The 19,801-nt window shown below is 37.0% G+C and overlaps 1 protein-coding gene across 9 annotated transcripts in view; it reads right to left on the reverse strand.

Moving 5' to 3' along the window:
• The window catches only part of TENM3 (teneurin transmembrane protein 3), a 323,167-nt gene that overhangs the window by 125,432 nt on the left and 177,934 nt on the right, over positions 1-19,801 (reverse strand). For 7 of the 9 annotated variants that reach the window (XM_086464013.1, XM_086464012.1, XM_086464011.1 and 4 more), the window contains one exon: positions 14,822-15,059. In XM_086464013.1, the coding sequence (XP_086320139.1) occupies positions 14,822-15,059 (238 nt within the window). Of the gene's footprint in view, positions 1-9,688; positions 9,782-14,821; positions 15,060-19,801 lie in introns of those variants that run through there. The other 2 variants (XM_086464014.1, XM_086464015.1) reach the window with 2 other exon arrangements.

Genomic DNA, 19,801 nt, shown 5'->3' on the forward strand with positions numbered 1-19,801 from the left:
TCAACTAAATTTTTAAAGCAAATAATCTACTTTTAGGTGTATTCAATATGTATTTCTGTCTGCTTATTCAATATATGTTTCTATTAAAAAGTGCAGCTAATCTTAACATTTTAGTGGGGGAAGAATTCAGTACCTAACAAATTTAAACTACCTAACAAGTCCAAACTACAGACCGGTAACAAAATACAAAGTTATGTGATAAACTAATCCTTAGATGCAAAGACAGCTAGGAAGTCCCCTTATTTCATAAATGGCAGGCATTTAACATAATCTTCTGCCCCTAAAAGACAGAAATTCAGCATCAAAAAGCTCAAAGTTGACAGCTCAGAAAACAGAAGCATATGAATAAAACTAAAATCACGCTTTTAATTTAACCCTGTACTCTCTGAGCACCAAGTGCTGGTGTGCATATGCTGACATGCAGACAGTTTTCTTCCTCCTCAAGCTCTGGGGGGAGAATTCACATCAAATAAGATTTTCTCTGTGCTGCCACTTCCTCTGTGGAAAATAAAATTGAAGCATCCTCTACTAAATTCAGTAAATGGGAGACCAGGACGAGGAAAAAGTGATAAAAAACCCCATGAGTTGGGCAGAAAGATTAAGTTAACTGAAAACTGTGTCTTTAGAGAAATGGAGATAGATTATCAAAACATTCAAGGACAGTAAGGCTCAGACCACAAGCTCAAATACATCTGATAGAGGATAGCCAGGTGTCCAGCAACAGAAATGTGATTTAGAATAACTTTCTTTACGAAAGGATCTGTGACAAAAACTTTTGACTGCAGTTTAGAAGAAAATGGATACTATGCATCAATAAATGCAGTATTATATAAACACATCTGGAAGGCCCGAAACTCCAGGCTGTCAGAAGCATAGATATTATATAAATAAACTATCACCAAGCAAAAAGGAGCATTCCACATTACTTGTAAGTAGATTGGTCTCAATTTGTATAGAATTATTGCACAATTTTAACATTCGTAATATAATTTTTACATTCGATACATAACTTTTTTTTTTTTTTTGCTTATGCTGAAACCGCTTTCCCTTGCAAAAGATTCACTGCAATCTGTAGCTACAATTTCTCTGATTTTGGGCATCATATACAGAATGCTTTGCATAAATTTGGAAGACATGTGAAAGAGCCTACCTTATAATTTCCAACAACTTTCTTGGCAGCACTTTAATTCTGTTTTAAAGTACTTCACGCAGCACAACCACACCAGTAAGAGTGCTGAATCCCATGGCAAATGTCACAATGTATTAAGTCACACAGGACTTTTACAAAATTCACACTAAATACGGAACTGTGAATAAGGGCCAGACAAATTCTACTGAACTTCTCTAAGTACGTCAGAACATGCATCATATTTTATTACCTCATCAGTGAGATTTAAAGGCAGCTATTGTTATTTTGTGCAATGTTACTGTTTAGATGATGATTGCTGTCACAGAATAAAGGTCAATATTGCTAGGCCTTACGCGTTTACAACAGCAAAACCCTCCTCACCTTAAGAGCTACAATGCCATTGATCCAGAATACAATTGCATTTAGAATATATGTGCTTCAAAAACCTAAATCCCTCCCTCCAAAATCTTTGAATCTTGTGTATTGTTGTATACTACCAGCACCAGAAGAATTTGGAGCAGAATAAACCTATTGGTCAGTTCTATGATGGTGTTCATGATATGTGGCTCTTCAAATCTTTACAGACGCTCCTGGAAGACCACTGTGGAAGAACACCTGTAACACTCAGAAGACTACACTACAAAAGGCATTCAGAGTTAGAAATTATCTCTGACCTGGGCTTTTGGAGGAGGTCTCTGTCTAAGAAACAGTGTAAGAGGCAGGATTCCTGCAAGCATATGTGGTACAATGAACAACTTAGTTCATTCCAAAAACCATGGAGAAGGAGGATAACCTTATTTGATAGAGAACAATTACATGTGCAAAGTCTGTGTATAACTGTAACCCAAGAAGCGGTAACAGGGTTTACTGTTTACTGCAGTAGGGCAGATCACAAGGAACAATACCCTGTCTGAAACTGGCCAGTACAAAGGGAGAGGATGAACACATTTCTGTCTACTTATTCACGAACAGCTCACTCTTTCTCTAAATAGTCCAAAACTCATGCTTTCACTGATGTCTTGTGGCGTTTCATTTTGTAGGCTAAACACATATTGTGTCAAAATGTATTTTCTTCTATCAATTTCAATTTAAATTCAACTGATTGTTCTCTTGTTCTTGTATGAGTATGTACTGTTTGCCCCGCAGTACATAAAGACAAAATTTTTATAATATTAGTTTGATTCACTTCATTTTTAGAGTAAAACACACAAAAGCATTAAAAAGTAATTGCCTAAAGCAAGAAAGCAAAATTTAGGCACTTTATGGGTCAGGCAAAGGCAACTGTGGAGTTGAGGAAAGCTATTTTCAGATCCCTGTTGTTTCAGTGCAGAATGTAACAAAACTGACATTTGGAAGACGACAGAACAGAAAGTGACTTGAGGAGAGGTGGAAGAGAAAAGAAAAACTACACCTAACATTTTTTGTATTTGTTTGTTTTACCTTTAGGTACAAAAGACCCCCAAATATTTAAGTATATCCATGGCACTCTAAAAATTTCTTTCATGTCCACTAATCTGTTATATTTGGCTCATCTGTTCTCCTTGCCATTTGAGAAAAACCCTGGACATACCAACAATTACCAGCACAAGGGATCACTCTTGTCTCAAAAGATCATTGTACTTTACTTACCTCTTCCAGCCAAGGCAATACCATTCTGTCTTCTGTAATCACAGGTTAAATACTTTATGAAATGAGCGCACCAATTTTTACACTGAGGTTCATAGGGTTAATCGTCCCACAAAACCACCTCAAATCTGCCAGTATCTAACTCTATTAAAAATTATCTATTTGCTCCAAGGACTGTTGAATCTGTGGACATTATTATATGAATTAAGACATCTGTAAGCAAGCCCAGGTAAATGGTGTTATCCATTCTGCTAAGGCCCTCAATCTGTTACCTTATGTTCACTCCAAGGCATGAAGTGGTAATATCTACAGCTTAGACATCTAGAATTAGGAACACATCAATCACATTCTCCTGAGCCTTAAGAGGCAGAAAAAACTTCTGCAGAATCCACTTCGAGTAAATGCAAGTTGAGAGAAATGTAAATTTTAGCGAGTTTATGTTTTGGTGACATATTTACCTCTCAAGAGGCAGGACTTCTCTGCTCAGAATTCGATAGTACTCCCAATGACTTGTTTGTGATGTTTAATAAAATGGCATTATTTGATTTCTGGGAAGAAAAACTGTAATTATTCTGTTTTGTAATGAATACAGCTGTGATGACTGCTCACCTAAACTAAGAATAAAATAACAGATTTTGTTCAAAAATGGTCCCGATTATAGTGCACCTATTTGGAGACAGCAGCAATCAGTAATTATGCTTTTCAGAAGTGTAATGGCACTTTCTACAACAGTTTGGCAGCACCATGAGGCCAGTGTAAGCAAGTAAGACTAAGGGTAGTTGCAGCTTTATCTTTTTATTTTTCTGAGGGTTTAAAGGGGTATAGGCAAGTTTGACAGAATAGACTTATGAGGTTTGGGAGCTCTACCTCAAATATGTCATTACTGACACATGCAGAGACAGTGTGTGCCTGTGCCTGTGTGAAGACCTAGCATTTTATTTGCCATTTCCATACAAAAAAATCAATTAATCTTAAGGAAGTAACTTCAAGACAGGATGCATATGTCCAGCTGCAGCTATTCTAGCTTGCTCAAACTTCTCTCATTTAAGATTTATTTTTTATCTCTCCATGACCTTCCTTAATGCAAAGCAGTTGAATTTTTCCCTCCTGGGAATGAGTTATCATGCTTTTTGTTTGTTTACAAAACCCCTACCAGATACATTAACTGTCAGAATCAGAAGAAAACCATTAACTGTGGAAAAAACAGTGGTCCAAGGTTGCAATCAATCACCGCACTGCATCTACTGACAGGTGTGCTCTCTCTCTGCTGACAGACCCTATTCATGGTGGATTGCACTGGGTTCTCCAAGTGAGACCATGACCCTCACCTGCCACTTGACATTAGCAAGCTCTGCCTGGTTCACTAATGGATAGATCACATCAATAAATTTGATTCCTTGCACTGAGTTGAGGAAGCAGGTGGAAAGAGCAGATTAATCATTGCTGACTAACATTATAAGGAAGATGTAAAAGATAACAGAAAATACTGGCTAGGTCTCATATGAACTCTGGTTATGCATGAGATCAGCTTTCCCAGTGGGCTCCAGAAGGAATTGGATTTGTGTTTCTCCGTGAGCACTTTATGCCTGTCTTCATCTTCTGTTCACATTCTTCTGAGACGAAACCTTGTAGCTGGTGGTGTTTGCCCTTAGCCCAGGCTTATGACTGACTTCCACAGAACCATAGGGCTGCATTTAATAGAAATCCAAGCCAGCACAGAAACTCCATTATGCTTCAAATTTGTCTCAGTTTATTTTCTGTGCAGAATCGCAATCAAAAAATTGCTTAGAAGACATAAAAGTGAATTTCCGCTTCCTCAGAGCCAATATTAATACCATCATAATCCCAGAAAAAGCTCCAAGATCACATCAGATCAAATGATGATCTAAGTTTGTGTGAAAGAAAGAAAGAGAAGAGAGCCATTATCCATATGCAAAACCAGAGGAAACATCTGTGGGAACTGGAGATAAGCCTCTACTAACAGCTTATTCAAATGTTTCTGAAAACCACTTTACATATGGTAACACTTGCTTGAATTTGGGTGGGTTTACACTGAAGACATGCTTTCTTTACAAACTGAGACTGACAGCCAAGAAAGAAAAATGTACTACTAGGGCTGCAAGTACCTTCCTTACTGCTTGTGTGTTCTTTCACATCTGGCCCTCTGGCAGGTTACCGTTCCACTGCTGGCTGCTGCTGGAGAAAGACTGGAGAAGTCAGGCACGGCAACGTGCAGCTGAAGCTTCAAACAGCAATTCAGACACAACAGTATCCGAATCTGCTGTGAAAGCCACCAGGACATGGTGACTTGAAGGACTGGATACTGACGAAAGCCCCAAACTTCCTCTCTTTAGGTGTGCAAAAGTAGATCTCTTCCTCTGCAATGCACCTACCTTCTTGGTGGTATAAGAAATAATATAGTGCTACAGAATGCAGAGGGCACCTGTAAACATCCTATTATTTGTTCCTCTAAACTCAGATTTGGGCGGCTAGCTTCTCCCCCGGAGGAGGTCACTTCTCTAGATATGTAAATGCACATCTAGGATCAAAAGAGGGAGTATAATCAGATGGCTCTGCCAAGCCTGCTCTTCTGTGCTCCTCTCTGCTATGTTGCACTCTGTGCAGATGAGCAAGGGAAACAAACAACACTACGCCACACTTCACAGAAGTGAGCAGGAGAGTCCGATGCAAAGAATGACTCATGGGGCTGGGTGGGCAAGAAGAGAAACCTGCCACAATTTTAGTTACTCATACTCATCATTGCAGCATTGTCCTGGACAGTGAAACTAGACTTACGCATTGCTGAAAAAAATATTAAGTGGCTGTGTTTTTCCTACAGCCTTCTTCTGGGTCTCTCAGAGGACTAGTACGTACACAGACTTCCATCTAGGTTACAGTAAGTGACTTGGCTCTCTATATTGTTGGTGATATTCAACCTCTGGAAAAGGCAGTAGCTGGAGTCAACCTGACAGCCCCTTAGTGCACTTTCTGACACTGACAGTGCTCATGCTATTCCAGCTCTTCTCTCTCCAAAGAAAGAGTAGAGGAAAGCATCTGAATTTTGCAGTGAGGACTGGAAATGCTTAAGTGAGCAGCAAGAATTTATATTACAATTCCTTATCTTGTTCTCCACTCTTCTGGAATCATATCCCTACTAAGACAGAAAGAAAGTTGTCTCTGAGATGAGGTATTCCAATCTTGGCCAGTTCCTGTCTTGAATATTGAGTAAGTTAAGCCTTCCAGAGAGAAAATCAGAAGAAAGTTCAGGCACAAGAACTCCTCCAATCTCTTTTACTACCCTTGCTGTCTTCATAAAGCTGAAAGACAACAATTGACCTAAACGTCTCAAAAGGCACATGGACACAATTTCAGAAAGCAAATGTGGTTTAAGAGAGACTCAGAGCTGCGTTATTAACCCAAAGATTAATTCAGAAGCTGGAACAAAGGTTGAAGTTTCTACTGCAGCTGAAAGACCCAACTGAGCTACTGGACATTTTAAAAGGAGATAAAACTAGAGGGAAGTTAAAGAAGTGAAGTATTACTCTGGCAGTGACTGATCGGATCTGATTCTGCCTCCAGCTGCAAGTGGCCCGAAGTTTCCATCACAGTGGATCTGAGAACCTTAGCTTGCCTATTGATATCCATAGCTGTGGTTCTCTTGCAATTCGGAGTCCATGATAACCTGTGATGAACTCTGCTGCCACTACTATGCTACCAGCAGTCACTCAAACAGGCAGATTCATGTTACTACAGTGACAGCACTGTCATAACCTCTGAGTTACAGCCACTACCACCAACTTGGCAACTGTGCATGTACATGTGATGCAACAATCATTCCCGTTTTCCAGTCCTTGGTGTTCCTTGGTGAAAACCTATATATGCTACACTTGCATACTCTCTCATATGCAACATGCCAAGATCTGTAGACTTGAGAGACCCACTACTCAGGGATTCAACAAGGCAGAGGATTACACCCTGTGCCCAGAAGAGGGTGACATGTTATCTTTAACAGTATTCATTTCCACATATGCCTTTTTTGGAGCTGGACTTCTCTTTGTGCAATCAACATTATCAGAGATGCTGGATGCTAGCACTATCCAGTCATCCAGGTCTTTGCTTTGCCATGATGTTTAGTATTGTTTTCTCACCTGTTTGAATGTGACAGAAAGAATCTCCAGAATCTGTTAAAATTCCTTTCTGGTTCAACTTGAGCTGCACTTCCTGCAACAGCAGGCTTGACCGCAGACTTGTATCCAGAGAAATAGGCTAGCTTTTAACTTATAAATTTTGTGTGCTTAACTTCATGGTGTCTATGACATTTTTTTTACTGAAGTGTTTTTTTGTTAACTTCCAATTTTTTTGAAGTCACAAAATCTTTGGTTTATTTCTTGCTTCTGTCACTAGTAAGCATATGCCAGCAGCCAAAGTTTTGCATCATCTTGAGTCAGTCCTACAGGTGATGAGATGCATGCTATTCAAAAGGATTTCATAAGTAATCACAAGTAGTAAAGAACAAGCGAAAATCTTGGTTTCCATCCTAGATACTCAGTCTCTAGGCCTCTAGCATTTTATCTAAGTCCTACCTTGCCTAACCAACCATTCTCAGTCTCTCCGTCCGGACCACTCCACCTACTCATTTGCACACTCACTCCTGTCCCTTTTGTTCCCAGTCATTTCCAGTTTTCTCCTCTTCACTCTGCAGTCCTGGCTTCTTCCACTCTTAAATTTAACTCACTATGCTGTTGTAACAACCTGACCTCTTTTAACTCAGCTCTCCTGAACTTTTTGCCCAAAAGATGACAACAATCCCTAGCCAACCTCCTTGCAAAGAATTCTTACTTATATACAACAGGAAGTTTTCAAACCCCAATTCTGCAAAAATATGAAATTTTCAGAAAACGAGATTCTGTAGAAATAGAAAATGCTAGGAAACTTTATCTATAAGAAATACAAATATGGTCATTTGTTGATCGTGAATCTTTTTTCAAATTTTGATATCTAGATAACTGGGGGAGAGGACTATCAGGTTAGGTGAAAGAAAAGCAGACTTTTCACTCCAAACTAAGCTGATTTGTCAACATGTATACTAACATATGTTTACATATTAAAGAACAGCAGTACCAAGTAAAGCCAACAATACATACCGCTAAAAGACTTAGAGATTTCCAGCTGTCTTACGATAATTAATGCACTGTGCACAAATCTCTTGAAGCTATAAACAACTATACTTTAGGTCTAGGCCTATGAATCATTAGAATTTCTATGCAAAATGTCTTTTTCTATTATCATTATTAACACTAAAATTGTCAAATTAATTAGATTAATGCTCTCTCCGTAAGCCATATAAACAAGAAACTAGTATATCATAATGTAACACAGGCATGAAGTGAAAACAAAGAAACAAATATATAATGATTCTAGCTGTGACACAGTATGTTAGTGAGGTTGATAAACTGAATCTTCATGCTGATAGCATGTTGTAGTCTCAAACCTACTACTCTGTGAAACTAATGTGTTATTATCTCTGGACAACTTTCACACCAGGAGATGAACCCTGCTAGCATAATTTTAAAAATGAAAGGACTACAAACAAGATAAATGTCATTGCATTGTTACCCGAATTAGTATCAACTACCAGGAATTTCATGTAACATACTCCATTTGCCAAAATACTTGCATTTGGTGGTCCCATTACAAACATACAAAGCATAAACCAGGCATAGTTCTATTAAATCTACTTCAGCAATTATGCATCTGTAGCAGTGTTGTATGGTAACTGGTCTACAGGGAACAATAATATTTTGTTTTGTTCTTTTTTAATACAGTAGGCTTACATTTTTACTTTAAAGAAAATATATTAGGGTCTTCTGGTAAGTATCTGCAGTATCTTTTTGTTTGCTGATAATGATTAACTAATTGAATTTAACACACCATTCTCTTCCTGTTGTTGATTTTAATTTGTGGCTAAGTGAAAGTTTAAGAGTTCTTGGAACATGAAGCAGATCAATGTACAGTGTCAATTTATTTTACAGATTAATTAGTTATTAACAGGCAGATGAACATGTCCTCATTTAACCACATAGCACCTTATCCCCTTAATAATGTTAAGAGTTACAATTAGCAAAACAGAATTTGGACATAAAGCTCTGACTTTTACCATAGTATAAACAAAAGCAGAAAAGGTAAATTTATGATTAATAATTATTTACTACAATTTAGCATACTGCGCTGATTAAGAGGCTGGAACTCATCAGAAATGTTAGTGCTTTGTCAGGGTTATTTTGTTTGTGGATCAGAAACCAAGTATACTGAATTGGCATAAGAATCCCAAAACACAGTTCAAATGTAAGAAAGATATTAATGACAAAGTTAAGTAGATATTGAACAGTTCTATAATATAAATTTTATTTAAACAAATGGAAATATTCACTTATGTGGAAATCTCTATTTCCAGTTATATATTTATCAGCAGTTCTGATTTCAAATTAGCTGGTAAAAAATATTACAGATTAGATATATAATTCTTCTTAACTTTGATTATTCCTTATGCTATATTAATATGTCACCATGTTTCTAAAACAAACATTTGCCACATAGTAAATATAATAAAAACTAAGGATCAGATCTGGCAAATGTGTAATCATGCAAATAGTTTGCAACAACTTGCAGAATCAGGCCACAGAGAATTAATACAACCTCCATTGCACTCTTATTTTTTAAGTGAAAGCAAAGAAGATTTGGCAGTCAAAGTTTACCATTTAGTATTTACCATGAGTCAGTATGAAAAATTATTTAATTTTTAAAACATCAGATATAAAGATGAGAAAGTCTGTTCCAGATGTTTTTGAGTATTGTAACCAAAATTCTATTTTAAATCACATTTTGTCTTCTGTGTCAACAGTTAGCAGCATGAAAACACTTAGAGTCACATACCCATAACTGCTATCGTGATATGTTGGAGAAAACACATCCATCTCTATAAGGTGGTCATGACCATTTGCAAGGATTGCTTGATTTCCTAATTCTCTATACACAAAGATACAAAAAAGATGAAATTAGAGTGGCAATTTCAAATTAAAGAATGGGATGATCCCACAAAAAGAATATACTAATTCTGTTCATAACTTTCTTTTTCCACAGATGCGCAAAACTACAACTGTGTTTTGAATGTGGGACTTATCTGCCTTCCATGCTGTACTCTGAACTACATGCTGGACTGTAATTTGAAGACACAGTGTTACAAGGCTACCATTAGGTGGTCACTACCCTTGGGTGATCCCTTATTTACATGCAAGACCTGAATAAAATTCCTGGCTGCTGCCCGTGGCAAGACAGGCTTAAGGACTGAACAGTGCATAGTCGGGGATGTTGTTTACTTGATGAGGCTGGACCAGAGATGAAGTAATAAAACTGAACTGAGACTATTAAAGATAGTCTTTTGCTGGCTATCTGGCACAGCTAGTCAGCCAGAAAACATGCAGAGGGCTGGCTACCAGAATGAGTGGAGACCTCATGTTCTGCAAACGACACTGCAGAGCAGCAGGGGAGGGAAAGGAAGGATCAGAGACTCTGGCTTTCCCAGGGAATGGTGAGAAAACGAAGGGGGAGAAACCAAGCTAGGCACTATTATTTTGTTTAGAACTGCGTATTTCTTTTGTTCTATCTAAACCAGGAAAAGATTAGCTTTGGGAAAAAAAATTGGTTCCATGCTTGCTTCGATGGCAACATATCTTTGAAGAGGGGAATAATAAAGTCAAGGGATTCTGCGCAAATACTACTGAATTCTGGACTGTCAGTGCTGGCCCAAGAGACAGGGGATGAAATACACAGTGTGGTCAAATTCTAAGTATTCATGGTGACAGCAAGGGATTCTTAAGTAGGAAGGGTGCCAGAGAGATCAAGTAAAAATCTAAAGTAAGATACTATTGACACCAAGGGATCATTATAATCATATGGGCCCAGCGTGCTAGGATTCAAACACAGATGCTTGGTAAGCATCTGACTGCATAAGAATGCCCAAAGAAAACAGAACTTTTAAATTCAGCTTTAGTCTTTGAAAACAATACTGTTTGTTTGACTTAGTCAACGTGTCTAACATGTCCATATACTGACGCCATAATTATGGCATATCAGTCTTTAAAAACGCATTCATGCTTTCAGCCATCTAAGTAGAGTCGCCTCCACGACTTGCAGACCAGCAATGTGGCACGCCCAGTGATACGCAGGGTCTTCAGGAGAGCAGGACTTGAACTCCATCTCCAGTTTCTGCCTTTATTTTGTACCATGCCTTCTCAATGTAAGTAACATGTCTAATCAAGTCCATGTGTGAAAACCTGGAAGACTTACAGAATGGAACAATTTTGAATTTGATTAAACCAGGCACTGTTTTAGTGGGTGGAATGCATAAAATAGCTGCTTTGAGCAGACTTTAACCTCCAGCAACACTGTGCTTTTGCAGACGATCAATCAGCCTCTACACAAATTGATTTAAGACTTCCCTGGAAACTATCAACACCCTTTCCACACCTTAATCAATACAGAAGACGCTAGCTTCATTGGCAATCCACCCCAATAAAGACATATGGGTACATTCATCACACTTTAGGAGTTTCTAAAATCTTCGCATTCTGAAATGAAGTTTGGATCAAGCTTGCAGAATGGTTTTGAAGCAACACATTCTAGGAATTGTTTTGTCTGTACCACTTCTGACTTATTACACAGTACTTTCATTAAATCCTTCAAAATGCTGAAATATTTTCCAGCCATCAAACATTTCTTCAACCAGTTCCCTCTTTCTTCTCGCTAAAATTAGTAGATAAGTAACTGAATACAGTACTGTTCCTACCCACTCAATTTTTAAGTATAAGTTAGGGGGTAAGAGACTAAGCAGTATCAGTATAGACTGATACTGAAAAACATGTTAGTTTTTTGGTTAGATTCTATAAAGAATACACAGTCTGTCATAGAAAATACAGCCATCTTTCAAAAAATGAGGTATTGTATACAACAAGTCAAGTAAGAAAAAGCAAAGCTCTTAGATTCACTGACACATTAGCACAGACTCTGAATAAAGTATTCTCAGAGATCTATCCCTTGACTAGAATATATAAATTTCCCCTTGCTGACAAACTTATTTTAGATGTTCAATGCCTAAAATTAGTGAAATATTGCTTGAGAAATGCACTGAGATGCTACCAGCTTACTTTTATCAACAAATCTACGAGTTCTATGACACTTTTTCTCTGCACATCTCTAACATACATAATTGACTCTGGATTAGACAAATTCTGCACATTCAAATATTTAACAGAGAAAGCATTTAAAGAAGTGATTACTAAGTATTTTTAAATATCAGTAATTTAGATCCTACTAGAACACAAAGCCATGAGAATGTAATTAATGATCCTGGTGCTCAAGAACTCATTACTAAAACTAGTAAGTGAATAAAAACTTAAAGACCAATAATAATAAAAATCCTACTAGTATTTAATTACTTAATCATAATTTATAATATTCAGACACCTGACCTGTAGTCATGCATTTGCATGATTTTTTCTGTCCAAACAGTAATTCAAAGAACAAAATAGAAAGTTATTCAATATAGTCCTGCTTTTTTATTTCTTCAAAAGTTGGACATTGTCCTACGGTGCTGGCTTCTCCAGCAAATCTATTGCTTCTACAGCTGAACATAAACTCACAGCAGGTAGAGGAACAGTCAAATAGTAAAGGTTATTAAATGTCCAGTGAAAAGGTCCTGCAGTCTGCAGGAAATCTACAGGAAATATGTTCTTACTCTCTTTTTTTTTTTTAAATGTAGATTTTACTGAGCCTGCAACAGAGTGAAGACAACTTCTGCCACTGCTCAATAACCTCACTGTCATTTAAAGATGGCATCAAAGATGAAAGAAGCACTCACGTAAACCAAGCTACAGTTTTAGGCCCTTATAAAATTTTAAGTAAAGAGTCCTTTTATATTTAAAAAAACATAAATTGGAATTTCTGTTGGATGTTATTAATCTATCACCTCACAGTTCATTAATTTAATCAGTAACAGCAATGCTTTACACAAAAGTATTAACTCTACACAGAGCCAAATTGCAGAATATTCTATTATATATACAACTGAATCCAGTATTATAAAATATGTATTTTGAAGTATTTCTATTACTACTGCAAAATGATTTGGACTAAAACCTCCCACAGGCTTTGCAAATACATCCCTCTCACCTACATGCACGTACACAAAACCAGCCTATTCCCTATTGAGCTATACATGACAGCAAGTTGTGTGTCATTTTTATGCCACCCATCACCAATATGAGCCTACAGAGATAGAAGGATAGCTAGGTATATATGCTGTCATTCACACTCTGTACCTCTAAATGGCCGTCATCTAAGTCAGGTAAAAAAAAAAAAAAGAGGGGGAAAAAAAAAGCTTACTATGAGCATAAGCTAAAATATTGCCAAAAAGGAAATAAACTTTCTTTTAGGCTGAGAAGAGGATGAAGGAACAGACCTATCACAAAGCTCTTAGTATAGCTGAAACTGAGCCTAAGAATCACACTCAGTAGGGAACTTTAACCAAAAAGGGAAAAATCAATGACAAATAATATGGGTTCTTCACCTCCAGAGTTCCAACCAAGTGAGACTATTAGAGAAACTACAGTAGGGCTCTGTCAGTTTTTATGTGAAATCTTCACATTTCAGCTCATTCACAAGTGTTCAAAACTTGAACACTTAAATACCCTTAGCTTTTCATCAGGAACATTTATAAGGTGAAAAGACTCTACATGGCAAAAAACATTTACTCTGGGTTGGAAGTGGTATTATCATTCAAGTTCTATGTCTTTTTCTTTATAAACACAATGAAAACATATAACACAACAGAAGCAAACATCAAAGAACCTACCCATCTACTGAAGATTAACCAGTGTCTGGAAAACGTCGAACATCTTATTACCACTACAAACTTGTTCCGTAAGAAAAGTTTTTCTTAATGTACTAAGTTGTCCGAGTATGATGATGAAATCCCTACAGTGGAATCCTATTCCACGTGTTTATGTCTCATGAGCAATACAGCTGGGTCCAGGGAAACTAAGAAAATGAATAGCCATTCCCAACAGCCTGACAGAAGAGTTGCCTGAAACATCTATGGGGATAAAACTACCTAATAGAGAATCTTAAGGTCACGTATGTTTTAAAGTAGTCAAAATCAGCTACACTATCTTTACTTCGCTACAAAACATCGAAGAGATTCAAAGAATGAACGAAAGGGATTTCATAAACATTTTCAAGAATTACTGTCAGCTTCAATACAGTTATAAATGCTCAGTTTGATGACTAAATTGGAATATTATGACTTTCATTAATAAAAAATTAGTGCTGATTGAGTGTTACATGAGTATCAATTAATCACTGTAGGTAAATTCAGCTTTGTGCCAGTAAGTCCTATAAAATTTTTTTATAGATCATTCTGCATCACACATCATTCCACATCTAAAGAAGCTAGTGTCACCCTTTATAGCAGAGGCTTCTTTCCCAGAGCCAGTTATCAATTGCAGAAGACAAAAAAGAATGAGGACAAATATATCATTATACCAGAACTAAGTGAGTTCGTTGTTCTCATCAAATCCTAGGTGACTTTAAGATAAACACCTAGCCTCACATGGGTATTACTGTAAAGGGACCAAGTACAAGAGTTAAAAAGTATTACTCAAAGTTCCTTGACATTTGATCTGTATGGCAGTATATATTTGACACATAACATATCTGGCAGGCAAGTCAAGAAATTTCTTCCAACAGTCAAAAGTCACAGATTATGAACAGGAAGGAAAATGCTTATCTGGAAAAATGAATATATTCTCTGAGTCCAATTACTCTGCAATGTTCATTGTAAGGGAAAAGAGTGTCATTGTGGATTTTAGAAAGAGGACAGATTTTTTAGTAGTGAAAAGTTTTCAGTTTCGTTTCCTGAATGTGAGGAAGTATTAGCTGCTAGTCATCTTTCATCAAGTTTAAATGTTTTCTTAGAAGTGCCACAGTCTGTATTAGTACCTAAGTAATTACCTGCTTTCCAGTGGCGCATTACTGCCAAGGACCCAGCTGTCCTGCAGCTGGACTGACTCAGGTGTGGTTTGCAGCTCGGCGGGCAAAGCAGCCGGCGGGGCCGGACTCTGATTCCTCCTATTTGTCAGTGAGTTTCTGTTAAGTGAGGTGATGGATGGGTGATGCTGTGCTGAATGTTGCTTGTGAGAAGGTGGCAAAGGCTGCAGGGTCGACTGGCCTTGGTTATTTGGAGGTTGTTCTAAGAAGAAAGAAAATTAAAGTTCGTTATACACCATCTTAGCATTTGCTACAACCAAAGCAGAATGAGAAATTCAATATAATCCTATCATCTAATATATTTGCATATTATTCTATTAGCAGACAGTCAGTGACATTCTCTAAGAGCAAGTTTACCCTTGACACACCAAGTTCTAATTAATATACAACAGATGGTAAAATTGCTTTTGGTTTTAATTTGTTTCAGTTTTTTTTTTTTAATCTGGTTTTATTAACACCTACAGAAAATAGCATCTGACAGATCCCCTAATGTGCCTTTAGATTTCAGCTTTTTTTAACAAACCAACCCTGAAATTAAATGGGCAATTTTAGTAGAACACAAAGGTTTTCGAAATGCATATAATCCCTATAATTATTTAATGGAGTTTTTTAAGCTTTATTTAACTGCAATAAATTATTACAAGCTAGTTGCTAAACAGCAGTAGACTACTCTAGTTTAGTGCATTTCAAATAAGGCAGATCTGCACTATGATCTGCTAATAGATGCTAAGTATTCTTTAGCAGAAGGTCACTCTGTGAAGCAGATGTTGCTTCATGGATATTTAACAGACTGAATCACATCTGATTACAACGTCAGAAGACTCGTATACTTAATGACCGTCACATCCATTAGAACACACACAGAACAGATTTTCCAATTTCACACTATGCAATATAACCACAATTTGGAGTAAGTCACAGGTGATCAGAGAGTCAGGCCATCAAAACAAAAGGAAATATTTTTTGACTTAACAAAAGCACACAATACCCATAAAGCTTAAACCTCAAAACTCAAAACAGCAAAACCCACAATCAAATACCAATCAATACTAATCAATGTTAGGTTTTAACAATCTCTTCTGTAAAATCAGTAGTAAATAAGTCATAAATAGAAGACAAACCTTGCCATACAACACAATGAATACAAAATTAAAAAAACCTCAAGACACTTCATTTGTCATGATCGAGCAATGACTGATAACACTTAAAAATGTAACACTTACTAATACGTAATTCAAACTGCAATCTACTTCCTAAACTTACGTAGTAGAACATAATAATATAGATGCAAGTCTTCAGCAGAGCAAAAGATAAAGGGCCTGCACTTTGCCCACTGTGTAAACGCTTTCATATAGTTTTTAAATTAGTTGTTTGATCTTCCTAAGCCATTCCCTGTTTGGAACTGGTTATAACTGCAAATTGTTAAAAACCCAATAGTAATACCTCAGTACGGAGAACACAGGAAAAGTATTTCTGTTGAAACATATGTTTCCAATAACTTACAGGTGACTACCATAAAAATAACTTAACAGTGAGTAATTTCTCACGTCATGAACATAAGAAAATGTGAGAATGTTAAGGAATAGATGTTCTAAGTCTCAACAGAAAATCCAGCCTTTGGAATAATTTCCTTTCCAAGAATCCCATTCTCCTTTCCAGTTATCTTGTGTGGTCAATATGACTTGTCACAAACAGTAATTATGAATCTGTCACTAAAATAATGACAGCATTTGTGTTGCTGATAAGGTTTTCAACACCAAATCCTTAATACATTAATGAAAAATTACCTTCCAGGAAGGATACAACTGATCAGCTTTGTCTTTACTAACGCTAACACAGAGGGTGTCACTGCATATGATTACAATCACTATGAAGGGCTTCAAGCCACATTTCAACAAGCCAGCTGAACAGAAGTTAACAGGCTAACACTAGCAAAGACTTTTTTCTCATGTCTACTTAAAATTTTATCCAATTCAGATTACAAGCTATTTATCGACCGGTGCAGAATTAACTGTGGCCCTATATTTTGTAATATATAGTTGAATGTGTATATATAAATATATATATGCACACATGTGCATGTGTAACTAATTACACAATAGAAAAAAATACAAGTGAAATTAAATAATTTTCATTCATTTATTTTTAATCAGATAAATTACTTAATCCAAATTGTCTTAAGGACCTGACTTTTTGTCTTTGTTATTCCCTTTTTTGACTGTCCTACCTGCCTAGCCTTGTTCAACAGTGTTGCCATGATCAGTGCAACGCTGTCCTCCTCTGCAGCTCCTACTGTCTGAAACATTACTGAGGTGTCCCTCTTATTCATTAATTTCTCTGCTCATTTAAAATCTCAGCTGAAAATAATTTTTTTTTAATCTATCATTTTTAGTACTAAAGATCTTGCACTATCCTCTGCTAAAGGCAAAGCAGAGGATAAAATAATATTGTTCTCTTGCACAAAGGAAGGGTGTGAGTAAGGGGACTATGCCAGGCCTGCAGGCTTGTCTCAGGTAGACATCAGACCTTCCCACACACTCTACTAGTGATTAAGAGGAATAGTAAAGGCTCTGTAAAGGACATCATGCACTCCCTAAATAAATGCATAGATCTAGTAAGTACACGGATAACATGCTGGGGGAATGAAACTGTATGCCTCAGCCCGTAGGCCTAGTACTCAGGCCACTGCTCGGGATTTAGATTATTCCCTCCAAAATTTACTATGAATCTACAAAGCCCTTCTGCTATATAACCTATAAATGTTACCGACACTGAAACTACAGAGTAACATATAAAATAATTTAAGAGTTGGGATAAGCTGGTAGCTGTAAGGCGCAAGGCTAGAAGGGGGCTAGAAGAGCACAGCAAGTGGAACTTTGCAAAGATCACATGTCCTCGAGGCCTGCTGTCTCTCTCCATAGGATGCTGCCAGGTGACATTTTCTGGTGTCTGAGGGTGACTTCAATTGGCAGAGAATCTACAACCTCCACAGAATCAGAAATGCCCCAAAAATCTGAAATTATTTATTCCTCTTCTAATTGTGCAAAAGCTACAGGTAAAATTGAGTTTAACAAGATTAGATTTTCCATAAATCAGTAGAGCTAAAAATCTATATTCCTCTAAATTTCCTCAGTCCTATATTGTCATTCTGATGACAGATCACTGAGGACTGCTCTTTCGATCTTTTCTTCAACCTGCCAGATTTCCTGAATCCACAGTTCTTCTGATTGCCACGCCATTTCTAATAGAAACTTCAATCTTGCACCACTGATTTGCGAGGAAGATATAATTGTCACAACAGTCATATTCTGAATGCTGTTCTTAAGCCAGAACCATATTATCTTTTTTCACTCATCTTTTAAGGAGTTAAGAGCTAAAGAATGGTTTTCAGTGTTACTGCAATTTTCATACAAAGCTATCAGTCTTACATAGTAACTAAGCCTCTTAACATCCCTGTGACACCATGAAAATATTCTCATTGCACACGCAGAGAAACTGAGGAGCATATGTTAAGACATAGGTCTCCTGAGAAACCACCATCACGGCCAGAAAAGTACCCTTTTTTTGCTTTTCATAATTAAGGAACTGATAAAGACAGTGGGAGTTTCATGACACAGATACGTATTTCATGAGCTCTGCAACACTGGAGGTTACTCAGAGTGAAAATACCCCTGCCATGTGCTACAACGGCCAGTATTGAGACCCTGTAACTCCTCCTTCTTCTCTATCAATCAGCTTGCTGGAAAATGGGAATCCTGAAGGGAAACAGTTCTTCCCTTGGTTAGTGAAAAGACCAGCGGTCCTGGGACTTGGCCATGGCCCTCAGAACAAACCACTTCTTAGAAATTTCTGTCTTCTAGATTATCAGGAAGAAGACAGAGCACTCAAATCTGACAAAGCCCAACTGTTGAAATACTTTAAAACTATTACAGAAAGCTACAGTTGCTTTGCTTTAAATTGGATTTTAAATGTGATCCTAATTGATTTAGTCTAAATGGGAATATCTGGTTCACCTTAAAAATAAGCAGTTATGGGTGCAGGTGGGCTTATGTCTAAAAATGGTAAGTTCTAATTAAAACTTTCTTGTTCGGTCTAGACATTAATGACTGTAGAGCAATCCCATTCATCTTAAAGAGACGATTTCTGCAGCAAGAAGCAAATGTAAATTGGCCCAGCAACCAGCCGGTGCATTCAAGTTCTTCGGGTGTAACAAAAAAAAGCCCCAAATTTTTGAGGCACTTGCTGCGTAAGTCAGCATCAGATAATTATGCATGCAAACATATGTACAGAACTTGGAAAAGTCACACAAATTTGGGTAGAAAGCTGTCTTACCACAGTTACACGAATTTTTCAAAACATATTTAAATTGTTATTTACCCTAGGGAACCACAGTAAAGCAAAGCAGCCATTTCAATTGTAGAGGTAAAATATATGCACTCTTTAGCCTTTCACAAAACCTTTTTCTCTTTTCTTTTTCGAAAAGTAATTTACATTTAATTAATTTTATCATTTAATTGTTACAGAACTTGAACAGCATATAAAAGAATACAGAAAAATGTGAAAGCAAAAAGTAAGGAGACACATTTATGATAACTACTGCCATTTGGGAGAAAGGGGTTAATTCAGAAGGAGAAAAGCAGACCAAGTATCCATGAAAAAAAAGCAATTTGTTGCACATTTTGTGTGATAGCCTTTCTATAACAGACAGATCATCGAGACCTGCCAGCTAGCTACTCATCTAGGAAAAAGGTGATTTCCATTTGATAAGGATTAGGCTTCTTAATAGCGTATAATTAACATTAACTTTGAGTTTCCATGACGAACACAAAAGTGAAGACTTCCATTATGATATAAACAGTTCAAATGTGAACATAATGTAATTCAATATCTGCAAGAGTCTCAACTTTTTCTAGGCAGGTTGCTCCTTTTTTTCATCTCCTGGAA

This window comes from Leptosomus discolor, chromosome 4 (assembly GCF_034619465.1).
Source record: "Leptosomus discolor isolate bLepDis1 chromosome 4, bLepDis1.hap2, whole genome shotgun sequence".
Classification (NCBI taxonomy): Eukaryota; Metazoa; Chordata; class Aves; order Leptosomiformes; family Leptosomidae; genus Leptosomus; species Leptosomus discolor.